General features: G+C 34.9%; 1 protein-coding gene across 1 annotated transcript in view; it reads left to right on the plus strand.

The window, feature by feature from the left end:
* The first annotated feature begins 613 nt into the window (after positions 1–613).
* The window catches only part of LOC120629631, a 46,837-nt gene continuing 33,949 nt past the window's right edge, over positions 614–13,501 (plus strand). Inside the window, exons 1-14 of the mRNA XM_039898625.1 lie at positions 614–657; positions 2,176–2,331; positions 4,013–4,257; positions 5,709–5,816; positions 6,816–6,817; positions 6,973–7,142; positions 7,996–8,065; positions 8,709–8,840; positions 9,518–9,728; positions 11,452–11,630; positions 11,954–12,031; positions 12,255–12,362; positions 12,942–13,083; positions 13,156–13,298. Coding sequence (XP_039754559.1) covers positions 614–657; positions 2,176–2,331; positions 4,013–4,257; positions 5,709–5,816; positions 6,816–6,817; positions 6,973–7,142; positions 7,996–8,065; positions 8,709–8,840; positions 9,518–9,728; positions 11,452–11,630; positions 11,954–12,031; positions 12,255–12,362; positions 12,942–13,083; positions 13,156–13,298 — 1,788 coding nt within the window. The remainder of the gene's footprint in view (positions 658–2,175; positions 2,332–4,012; positions 4,258–5,708; positions 5,817–6,815; positions 6,818–6,972; positions 7,143–7,995; positions 8,066–8,708; positions 8,841–9,517; positions 9,729–11,451; positions 11,631–11,953; positions 12,032–12,254; positions 12,363–12,941; positions 13,084–13,155; positions 13,299–13,501) is intronic.

Here is a 13,501-nt window from a genome sequence, read left to right on the forward strand (position 1 = left end):
GGAAGGGTCAGAATATGTACGAGGTCGAGACTGTGGAGGGTTTGCGTTGGAATCGGCACACTGATCAATTGCGTTCTAACTCGGCGGTTGACGATCGAGACTCGAGTACACGGGATGGACAGCCGACAGTATCTGCTCAGGCAGCTCTAGCTGACTATGCCATCGCGGGTAATGGTAATAGCGCTATGGTTGTTGATGTTGGCGAATCTCATATTGTAACGTCACCCGTTCCGAATAAACGTGACCGACGGCAACCAGTTCGTTTTGGCTTTGATTAAAATAAGTAACTAGTTAGTTGTTAAGATAAGAGAATGTAGTAGCTATTATAATATAAGATAGTTAAGATTTATTTACAAAAAGGGGGGGATAATGTAGTATATATGTGGGTAGTTTGATAATGAATGTTAATCTTAAAAACTAAGTGTGTGTACTAGCCAGTTTGAAATAAACAATTGCTCGGACTACGCGTTGTTATTTCCCAAGTATATTACATATACAAATACACATTTTTGGTAGTATTGAAAATAAAATAATAATCTAGGTGGTTACGTCTAATCAGTGAATAAGATCGAGAGACATTTATTGTAACACAAATTTTTGGAAAACCATCAATATGATTAGAAGTGTTAGCGAGCCTTCTTTAGGGACAATTACTGGGTGAGTTTAGTTATTTATTAGTCCACCAATCCACACTGCGTGGTGGACTTTTGCCTAAACCCTTCTCATTGTAGGAGGAGACCCGTGTCCTGTAGTGGGCTGGTAATGGGTCGATATGATGATTATGATAGTTATTTTTTAACAAGCTAGCTTTTTTAATTACTTCGTATATACTCTTATATCAATGCGAAACGATTTAATGAGGTTTCACTCTGCATTGTTGGTGGTATATATCTCTGTAACTAACTGAACAGTACATGAAATCATTGGATCTTATAACACATTTATGACAAACTAGCTTTTGCCGCGGCTCACGTTAAGTTTAATTTTTAATTTGGTGAATTTTAACTACAAAGGTTTAAAAAAATGTCTTGCTGCTAATAGAAAAATATGAACGTAAATTACTTTAAAAAATACAAATTTTCATATAAATTTCAATCCCCTATTTGATGCCTTTGGAGTAAGAAGTTTTAAAGTTTGTAAAACACGTATTAATGAAACACGTATTTCTTGATTTTTATTCGAAAACCTAAAATCAAAGTTTAATGGAATTACCTTGAAAAATGAATTGATAAATGAAGGATTTTATACAAACTTTTATCAACCATTTAACCCTCTAAGAGTTCGAATTTTCAAAAATCCTTTCTTAGCAGGTTCCTACATTGTAATAACTATCTGTGTGCATAATTTCAGCCCGACCCGTCAAGTGGTTAGAGCTGTGCGTTGATAGATTAGTCAGTCAGACAGTCAGTCACCTTTGCCTTTTATATATAAGTACATACAAACAAATAACAGGTCGTCCTCTTTTGTTGAACACGTTTAAAACGCATTATATCTATATATATAAAAGAAAGTCGTGTTAGTTACACTACTTATAACTCAAGAACGGCTGTACAGATATGGCTGAAAATTGGTAGGTGGGTAGCTTAGAGCCAGGAGACGGACATAGGATACTGTTTATCCCGTTCGACAGTCCTTATATATATATCTATATTCTACATCTATAAAACAAAGTCGTGTTAGTTACACCATTTATAGAGAACGGATGGACCGATTTTCATTATTTTTGATTTCTTTGATTCCTGTTAATCCGGAATAGGAGAATAAGTATTAAAATACAATATTTTTTTTAATTTAAAATCAAAACAATTATCTAGCCGTTCATTAGTAACAAAACACAATTGACAGCGCACGTCAAGTTGTCTATACCTAATCGTAAAACTGTTGATGTGACGTATAGAGAGATTCCGGAGTAAGATGAGTTTTATGTATTGTACTTTATAAAGACATTGAGAGGTAAAATATACTAAGGCGAAATGAAATTCGCGGGGATAGCTAGTATTTAATATATAATGCGTTTTGAACGTGTATTTAATATGCATTTCATTACAGAGGTTGAATCAATTTTACTCCGACAGGTCTAGACTCGGAATATTAGTGAACTAAAAGCAATTATATAAGTTTACTACTTGCTTGTCCTTTTAAAGCTGGGTGATATAAAAGCGTTATTAATTTCAGGACTATAGCAACATCTGGGACTGGGCGTGCAAGTCATATAAATATGACAAATACAAGTATAAAGCAGCATTACCGAGGACAGAGGCTGTGGGAGGGGCGACTAGGTCCTATCACTCGTAGTATTTTGATGCTACCGTGGAAAATGTGGTGGCAGGTGTGTAGGAAATTGAAATAATAAAATTGTTTCGGTTAAAAGCAGCAACCTAAAATCGAATTGTGTAAAACTAGCAGATGCCCGTCTTCATTTCCGTTTTTTTTTTTTGGTTTTTTAACCTCCCGCAGCAACCTTTAGTTTTCCCTAGATAAAGGACCATGTATACGTATCAAGGATTGAAGCTTTCACTTTGGAAAATTTCGGCAAGTCTGTCAAGTACTGACTTGATTTCCTCTTAGAATCTACGTGCATAGGTATGATCTGTTTGGTGTGGAGTATAAGGATTGAAGAAATTATAAATAACACCGCACAGATTGTCTTGCTTGTAGCAGAGTATAGAAAATTAAGCTAAATTTTAATAACAAAGGTTTATTTCAAACCTCCGGGAACGTTGCCCTTTTGCCCGTTGAACGTTGCCGTTGTTCTTTTCCGAGATAAAAAGTATTATGTGTCCACTGCCAGGATGGAAGCACTATGTATGTTCTAAATTTCATCAAGATAGACATCCCAGTGATACCTAGAGCCAAACATAGGTAACAAACAAACGGACACAGAACTTTAGCATGTATATTATGAATATGAAAGCATGGATATTTTTTTTTGCTAAAATCAAATTAACTGCCTCATTGGTCTAGCCGTTAGCATTATTGATAACCGTTCGCAAAGATTCTCGTTCGGTAACGTGCCTATTGGGTTTTTTGTTTGAAAATATACAGTACAAAATTACGGTTGGCATTGCTTACCTTCCGGAACACATATAACCTTTACCCTCATTATAACCTTTAAACCCTGCAAAAACCTACGGGGCTAAGCTACCCATGTACTAAACTCTATAATCATATCTCCTATGATATCGCATTTGCTTTTTTTAATGGTAATTTATTTATTTAAACTCTTTATTTGTACACCACTACACAGTTAGGAAAATAAAGGAAGAATAGAGAGAAACACAAAAACTGGAGTAGAATACAAAAGGCGGCCTTATCGCTTAAAAGCGATCTCTGCCAGGCAACCTTAGGATTAGGACAACAAGAGCGAGAACACACAGGTGGTGTAAAATTATTATAAACCTACATTCAAATAACTACATGCAAATACATAAACAAAATATACAAATAAAAAAATAAAAAAAATAATTGTAAGTAATAATTGAAGGACGCCAAGCAGTTGGCTTACCTAATATTGGTTGGTAGAACAGCATCTTAAACAGTTTTCCGTCCCGTTCCCATCAACCAATTGAAATCAAAAAAATTGTTATTCGCATGTATGTATTTTAAAATTTGCACCACCATCAGTCTGTTCTCCTCTTCTTTTTTTCCTAATTCAAAGGTTGTCTGGCAGAGATCGCTATTAAGCGATAAGGCCGCCTTTTGTATTCTGCTTCTTTCGCTATGTTTCTGTTTTTATTATATTTTATATATGTTAATGTTGTGGTATACAAATAAAGAGTTTAATAAAAATAATAATCAACCTAATGTGTATATTTTAAGTCTCACGTGCCTGTAATAGCACGAGAGACCCTATCATCGAGTCATCCTTCAGAAAGAAAGCAACAATGCTGGTTGGCGGCAGATTTTAGCATGGCGCTAGTACTTGAGATCTATCACAAAAAGCGTATAGCATAAAAATCACAGAAATACAAGAGAAATAAAGATATTGAACATTATTATTTCTATTTCAGAGCTTTATAGTTATGGTGATAGTCTACAAATATATAGTACACTTTTTAATTGCTTATTACTTGGAAGGCACCTATGTTTTCTTAGATGCGACTGTGATCCTCGGCGAAGTATTTTTCCTATTCGATGTCGTCGTACAATTGTTGCATTTATTCTGGCCAATCATAAGATTGCATATGAGATTGTACAGAAGAAACTATATACCATTGCTTTATGATGTCGCCAGTCTATTGCCTTTGGCAATTATATGTGAGCACTATATATTAATTCCGTACTTAATAAGTTAGAAATTTAGAAGGTCCTACCTAAGAGAAGGATAAACTGACAAAACTATGCCGGTCCTGTATATTTTTCATCGAGAATTTGAAAGGTGCTCGTATTTCAAGCTACCTATAAGCTATACCGGTATAAGCTTAACCTATGTAAATCGGTTATAAAAATAATAATATTTTAGTATCCACCTAATATAGGGCTTACGCCTCTAAAGCCTATCAATTCATATTGGATCAGCCTGGTTGGTCTTAACTCTACATTCCAAAAACTATTAATAGCATAATAACCTTATCGATTTTGAGATGCCTTACTATAGGTACGACCCAGCGTCAGTTCTTGAAAATAGCAGTGCATTGCTCTACTGGGATCGAACGATTATCACTGACAGGTATATTACAGCTAATAGACCTGATATAGTGCTAGTCGATCGATCAGTGCGCCGTGCAATAATTGTTGACATAACTATTCCACATGACGATAATCTGGTGAAAGCTGAAAAGGAAAAAGTATCTAAATACTTGGACCTTGCTTACGAGATTACCGCCATGTGGAATGCTGAGTCGACCGTTGTTGTTCCGATAGTCGTTTCAGTCAATGGTCTTCTCGCGAAAAGCTTCGACCAACATCTCAAGAAGCTTTCGCTTGGTTGTTGGATCAAGGGTCGGATACAAAAGGCAGTAGTCCTTGAAACGGCGCGTATTGTGAGGAGGTTTCTCACTCTTGAGCCCTGACCACCGGTTGCTTGGGCATTCAAAAGCCCCGCAAGCGGAGGGTGGAAGTTTTTTTTTTTTTATAAATTTTTAATAGTGTTTTGTAATTTATTCTTAAGCATTGTTAATAATTTAAAAAAAAAAAAAAGAAAAATAATAAATGATAGAATAAAAATGATAATGAAAATATAGATAAATATAGTTTATGTGTTTTTTTTTGTTCGTTTGTTTGCTCCGAATAGGCTACGAAATTGCTGGACCGATTTAAACCATTTTGCTACCAATAGAAAGCGAAATTATTAGGAAGAGACATAGGCTATCAATTATTACTTTTTATTGTTAGTGTAGTTTTTTCTACAAACGTAGAATGAAGCCAAAGAAGTATAACTTCTAACGCGTGTACATAAGTACACACATGTCTTTTATTTAATATATTAAAACCGTAGGTATTAAGCTATTTGGTGCAGTATTTTAGTGGAACGTAACTAGTAATAGTCATCCATAAAATTTAAAAGTTACGCGTGATTTTTTTTCGAGAGCATTGAACATGGCGTGGGATGTCTACCAATATGCACTTGGCCAGGCAGTTGGACCACGGCCTAAGCATTCTGAGAGGAGACGCATGTCTCTTAGTGGGCCAGTACTGGGTTTATAATGATGATGATAAAATTTACGTAATACTTTTTATTATATTTAAAAATAATAAATATTTGACAGTCAAGTATAAGAAAGGCTACCAGACATGGTTACTCATTGGAAGATGCTTAGCGATAGGACGCATTTACAGATTGCTTGGGTTCTTTCAAAGCCTGAACGAAACGGTGAGTTAAATTAATCAACCTGAAATAAGAAATAGATTTAAGAATAGAGTCATGTAGAATGAGACATGTGATAATTCTAGCATCAGTGGCATGAGAATCGTGGCTTAGCTGGCACGATTCAACCGTGATTGCCGAAGATTGTGGGTTTCAATCCTGCAAGTTCCGATTATAAACCGACTAAAAAAAGGAGGAGGATCTCAATTCGAATACATGCTTTTTTATATTTGTCACTCGATTACTCCGCCAATTTTAAACCGTTTTTTATTATTACTCTTTTGTTTGGTATCGTTGTAACTCAGAGGTCGTCCCATTTTAATTGAAATAATTTATGTAGCTGTTTTTTGATGTGGCATTAAATTTAGTTGTAGATCTAAAAAAAATAAAGCATTCAGTATCACTAAGCCTTAAATGAGGGGTTTGCTGCTGTCCGCTGCGGAGTTCTGTCCTTTATATCCAACCACAGTTTGGGCAAAATTAAACACATATTATAACCTCTATAGTTCAAAAATAATAATTTAAATCGGTTATAATTTGTCGGAGTTATGTTGTAAAATCGTCAAACACTCAACCCCTCTCGCAAAGGAACAGAGCTTAATGTCGGGATAAAAAGTATACTATATTGCTTTGCTAACACTTCCAAGAATATGTGTACAAAGTTTCATGAGAATCGGTTAAGTAACAAACAAACTTACATTGACATTTATAATATTATTAGGGATAGGAATGGGGATAGGGATGCAAGAAGCCAGTGACTCAAATTTTTTAACACTTGACTCACAAATGTGGAACAGCCAGATAGATACAAAACAGAGTGTTCCCATAAGGGTTCATCTGTTCAGAGGTAAGGTTTTCTTTATTGTATTAATTAATGGACCAAGCATGATGGTAAATGGAAAACTATCGCCTATAAACAGCGACAATTCACAGGTTATGCAGACAGCACACGTAGGTTAAAGACACAGGGTAGCACGTTTCAGTGCTACCCTGTGTCCATAAACCTAAGGCGTAGTTGATATGTCTCATCTGTAATTACACTGGAAAACGCTTCAGACCGGAATACAGCATTGCAACAATACAGCATTGCAACAATGCCAGTACTTCCCGGTACGAGCTCTGAAAGCTCTACTTCTACTAAAATCCTAAAATAGAATCCCTTATAGATGAGAAGTACGCGTAAGAAAATTTATGTCTTGGAACACATCTTACTAGTGGGCTTGGTTTTGCACGGAGCCACTTGCCTGTGGTACTCCTTCCACCGGCCGTTACCTAGTAAGAGAGATTGGTACTCATTGGGCTTCAAAATGCCAACCAAGACTATAAAGTATGACATGTAAGTAAGTTTGTGCTTTTTGGAACAAAGTGGCTTAAAACTTATTGCCTTGTTTTGTAGTTTACTGATATAAATGGACATGTGTAATAAAAAAGCGTGATGCGATCCATGCGAATTAATATCAACCTTATTATTTTATTATTATTAAATTCTTACGCACACAAAAACAAAGTACAAACAGAAACACAATTGATAAAAATAAAAAAAACAACAAAAAACAAGTTTAGGTGTGCAATGGCGGCCTTATCGCTAAAGCGATCTCTCCCAGACAATCTATGACGAAAGTAGTTGTTATAAGGAACGGGTTGGTACGGCAATAAAAATGTAAACCTAAATAAAAATATTTCAAACTATACTACATTCTTATGCCATAAAGTTGGAAATAATGTACAACGTGTAAACGAATCACGAAATACTGTTGAAGGGTTCATAAGTAAATATATTTCATAAGGAATCATAAGACGTACATTTATTTTTCCATACAAACTAATTCAAAACTTTTGAAGTGTTTACATATAACAACCCTCAAGAACCCTGGAAGATCAAAGGCCGACACGCGCGTAGTACTTAAGCTACGCAACGCGTACCTAATAAAGTGACTTGAGTCACCTGATTTTAATTTTACATGTGTTTTTTTAACCGAACTTTCACATCACACTCAATTATCGTTAATCTTTTTTAATTATAAAATAAATTGATTCAGATTGTAAATACCAATATAATTCCATTCTTCCTTTTTTGTAGCATTTTCAATGACTATTATCAGGCAGACACTATCTCCGTGGGCTACTCGCAGTTTAAAGTTAATTTTATGGCCTAGTTTTAGAAAACTTTATATGTTTCGATGTTTCAGTTACATGGTATGCTGGTACTACTGCGCTTGCCGCTTCTTTAACACAATTTTTGGTGACAGTTTTCCTGTGGTAAATATACAGGGTCATGTGGGTAAGGTCATGGCCTACGTCCATAAAACTATGTAAAGAAATGATTTCAGTTCACGTAAAATTCAGTATTTATAAAAAGAAACCTTAAAAAATGTTGGCCCTAACAAATTTTAGTGACTTGACATCATATTCACATATATGTAGGTATGTTTGCGAGAGTGCACGCATACGTTTTTGCGCGAGTGCACATGCACGTTTTAATTATTGTTTTAATACTGTCTTAGTTTCTTTCTTACTTTGTCAGTGGATGCCATGGTAATTCATGATGTGATTTCACCTTAACTATAACAGCTGATGTTCAAACTATGTTCAGTTATTTCTTCTTATCACAATAAGAATGAGACAGTTCTTGCCACTTTCACGTAACACCTTCAAATTTGAAACAGTCTTGTTAAGGTTTTGGTTTTGTTGTTGGAATAACCAACGCTTCTCGGTACAAAGTGGTAAGCTCTTAACATTAGCAAGATTGGTACCACTGCATTTTTGGGGAATTACTCTATGTATCGAGCCTTATCCACTATATATGTGAACCAGTTATCACTTTAAATTTTGGATGCTGTTCTTCTTCTTCTGGTTTTAAATTGTAGACATTTAAATTTGTTATTCTTCTCTCTTACCACAGAACAGTTTAGAGAAATGGTTTACTTCCATGCTAATGATATTTGGATATGTTTGTATGCGTTATCGGTTAATCGGAGGCCTAACGTGGGAGTTGGTCTTGGAAAACCGGCGATGGTCTGTCTTCGTAGAACAGGTTATTATTATTCTAAAATTATTTATGATATATTGTCACAAATATGTAGCATTCCGTTAAGATGGCGCGTAAGAACAAATTAGGTATGTATATTTACCATACCTCTAACTTAGACTGCATCAATGATTGATTGCTAAGATTGCAGTCAAGGCCTAAGTTGTTGTAGAATATTCAGACTTAGACATAATTCAGACTAAGACTAGCTCCAAATTGTAGTCGCTTACATAACTTGATATCGACATAGCTCAACGAGTCACGAAGCTGAAGGGCAATGGGCGAGCACATAGTTCGGAGAAAGGATGGACGTTGGGGTCCCAAGGTGCTGGAATGGCAGCCCGCACTGGCAAGCGCATCGTTGCTCGACCCCCAACTAGGTTGGCAGCAAAAATCACAGGAAGTCGCCTCGCAGTGAGCTGCTGGTCAAAAGCACCAGTGGACGTCTATCGGTTGATGACGGTGATGGCATAACTTGGTAACCTACATAAGAAGGCTAAGAGTCACTTATCAATTTTGGAGAGACCTATGCTCGGAATATCTATGAAAGAAATGAAGAGCTCAAAGAGTCACATACCTTAAAAACCTTGAAAACATTACATCCCTTTTTTGGACAATCATGTAAAAAAAATATCTACTGTTTTTATAATTTTTTACCTACTAAAACTCAATCTTGCTTACAGTATCACCACATGATTCAATACCTTAAGTTTCGGGAAGCTCCATCAGTGTTGGTACAACAAGCAATGCTGTATAAAGAACAGCTCTGGAGAATGAAGGACGGGATTTTGACTACACACCACTTGAAGGAACTACCTGTTCCTTTACAGATGGAACTTATATTCGACATTAACGTCGGTCATTTTCACGACTCTTTCCTTTTGGGTGATACTGGTATATGATTTACAATACATCTTTTACATTTAAGTTAATATCGTCGTGGTTTGATACTTACTTTACTTTAATTGATTTGCTATAAAGTTCATTTTTCAATGCTATAATTTCAGTCGAGTTGGTGTCGAGTTAATTTGGTTTGCAAAGCCTTAAATGTATGAATCTTTAGTAACTCATTTTCATGAAGTAGTTGTTATTGTGTCGTGAATAAAACACCGACCCTAGTCAAGCTCTTTCATTTGATATTAAGGGAGTTGTGAAAAAAACTTTTTTCGCATTTTGTGGTGGCGGCCATCTTTGATTTAAAATTTGTCATAGTGTATTGAATTCTTCTAATCAAGCACTTTCATTTGATACACTTTTATTTATATATTTATTATTTTTATATTGAAAGAGTTGCGAAAAAATATGTAATCTGCCATTTTGTGGTGGCGGCCATCTTGGACCGATTTTCGTCAAACATAGCTAAGAACACTACCGACTAAATTGACCTTCAATACAAAAAAAATGAAATCAAAATGTCGGCTAGTTGAACTCAGTTTTAATGCTAAACAAAATTAACTGTACAATTCAGCGTTTCATAAAATGAATTGCATAGGCAATATATTGCGGGAATGATGTTTATGTGAATGAGTGTAATAATAATAGTGCTATTATTATAGTGCCCATAATAATAATAATAGTGCTGTAATCTACTTGCGGTTACTACACAATAGATAACTTAGTGTAATTTGGACAAGCCACTGATGTACATAATTCACAAGCTCTTTATTCATATATTACTTTAAATGTGAAAGTTGCTCTGTTATATGGGGGCTATATTTGTTAACAAGTAATAATGGACGGTTCAAGCAGATGATCTACTTGATGGTAAGTGGATAAACATCGCCTATACAAAGTGCACACTTCGCAGGGCATGCAAGAAACACGTCCTGCTAAGTATCGCCACGCGTCTATCAACCTTAACCGTTTAACCTTAGTTTCTTGTGCACCAATCATTCATTCATCACACCCTTCACAAGCTCTTCATTATTGGGACATCCTTGGTTTGGCAGAAAAAAAGAATGTCGCCAGTTTGGGAAATGACGAGTCATAAAAAAAAATCTTGTCGTTCGAGTATCTTGCAAAAAAGATTTTTCTCAGAAGTTCTTAGAAAACTAGGTTGTATTGTTATCACAGTTCATGTGCGTATTTGTGTATATATGCACTTAAAAATGTATTTTATTTTCATTGCTCTATCATAACTTATGAATTCCCCAACTATTTTGATATATGCGATGATAAAAATGCTTACATAATCCTGATTGACACTGGCTATAAATTAAACAAAAAACAATATGGCGGCTTTAAGGCACCATTCTTGATTTGTAAATTTTATTCAAATAGATAAAAATTTATAATCTTTAATAGGACAGACTTCGTCCTTGTCTGTTTTATTTGCCTTAATAAAATAATTAGGAGATGAGCAGTAAAAAAATATAAATTTATTTAAGCATTTAAACGCATTTGGTACTGGAATAGCGCCCGCACCTGTTAACACAGCGTTAGTCGGCCCCCAACAAGGTGGACAGATGACATCAGGCAAGTCGCTGGGAGCCGCTGAAGACAAGCGGCCCATGACCGTTAGTTGTGGAACTCCCTATAAGACCTATGTCCAATCCAGCAGTGGACGTCCATTTGTTGAATTGATGATGATGATTTAATAAATCTTTTATATCTTCAGAGGAATCCTTTTTGAGACACATATCACTTTTGATGAGACATGAGCTGTACCTTGCTGGGCAATATGTTTGGAACCAGGGCGTAGTGAAGAATGGTATGCTCTTCATCAAACGAGGAGTCCTGGAAATGTTATCAGATGAAGACGATGAGAGCCCAATGATTGCTTTCAAAGAAGGAACTGTTAGTAAAAGCTATCAATTAGTTAGTTGGTAAATGAATTCAACAAAATTGTTTTTAATTTCTATTTACCAAATATATAATCTTTATATATATATAACTTTTTGGTATGCGTTCGGGTGGCACCCTGGATGGTTTAAATTCACAAATCAGCCCGACAGATGGCGCTGGGGTCCGCTAGCAGATATATATTAACCAAATATTTCGGATAGAATGTTTAGTTCAGTGATTGATCTGAACTTACTTAAAAATAAGCAAAAAGATGCACTTCCACATTTAATTAGATGATACTTCAGATTTTTTCTAAAAGGTTTATTTTTGTCTAGGTATTGGGGGAAATAAATCTATTCTATTCGATACCATCAAAAGTTACTGTAAAAGCAGCTACTTATGTGGAATTGCAGGTTTGAATTCTTACTTTTCTCATTCAACTCTCGCTATTGAGGCAAATGGTGTACAAATTTATTTAAGCCTAATATTTATTTCTTTCACATTTGTATTATAAATATAAACTATGTAAAACTAAACCAAATCTAAAGCCTCTTCGGAACACCGCAGCGTGGCACGGTTCCTAAGCCTTATTATACATGTAGTAAAGTTAAAATTATTTAATTGGAAATGATTTAGGTGCTACGCAGGACGGATTTCATGCGTGCAATGACTGAAAATCCACACATGTTACAAGTCATCCGGAATAAAGTTGATGGGAGAATAAGGAGTTGTAAAATAAAACAGGTTTCAGAATTTTTGATTTACTTAAATTGGCTGTAACTTAAATATAATATTGAAGTTCTGCTTTTTCGTTATACTGTTTGATAATAGGTGTATAATATGGCCGCATTCGTAACTGTTTTACTTTTGATGCGTAATGAAAAACAAACACCCGCATTTTATTTCATTTTAATAATTGTTTGCTTTCAACAAAATTATTTTGAAATCAAGTAAGTAAGATCGCCATCTAGTATTTGTTCTCTTTCGATACCATATAAACCATATTTAACTATCGCGGTCGGAATAAACGTAGGTAGAAAATCTCACATTAGGTCATTGAATTCCAGAGAGTCGGCTCATCCTTACATAAATTTAGATTTTTAATTAGGTAAATGAAGAACAAATATTTCTGAATTACTCATAGTTACCAAATTATATTAATCCACAATCAGCTATGCTCTCAACATTTTTCTTCGTCGCTTTCGTTTTGCTTGCGTATGCTTGCAGAATACCTCAGACCAAGCACGAGCTGCTGTGCCAATTTTGCTCGCTGTAAGCTTGTACTTTGTAATCAGTATTAGCATTTGAATGGTTTGATTACAGAATGCAATTACAAGATATGATCAAAATGATTCTCGAGTTATAAGAACACGTTATAGACCAATGAAGTTATTTAAAAATCATTTATCGGGGGTCTCAGAAGAGGATCCAACGTTTGTAGATGATTCCCATATGTTGTATAAAGGTCAGTTTTAATAATATAAGTGTAAATATGAAAATATACGACTAATCCCATTTACTTTTCATTTCTTTTAAGATGACAACAATGTTAGTCACCGAAAATTTACTACAGAGTATCTAAATTTATATAAAATAGCCAGCAATGTCACCACAGTTGAAGAACCTAGAATTTGCCTACGTGCTACCTTTCCATGGATCCTAGAACCAAACACAGATTTTGTATGTAAATTTTAATTTTACAAGAATTAAGGGTAAAAATAAGAAGCAAAAAAATATGTTTGGCTTTAAAAAGAAAATACAAGAATCTAAGTAGCACTTTTGTTTTGTCATATTTTAGTAGCAACAACGCACAATATTATTTTATAGCATATTAAATATCGAAAAAAATTATCTAGCGATCCCACTTCTGATATAATCAATTA

The sequence above is a fragment of the Pararge aegeria genome, chromosome 14 (genome assembly GCF_905163445.1).
Source record: "Pararge aegeria chromosome 14, ilParAegt1.1, whole genome shotgun sequence".
In the NCBI taxonomy this organism is placed as follows: domain Eukaryota; kingdom Metazoa; phylum Arthropoda; class Insecta; order Lepidoptera; family Nymphalidae; genus Pararge; species Pararge aegeria.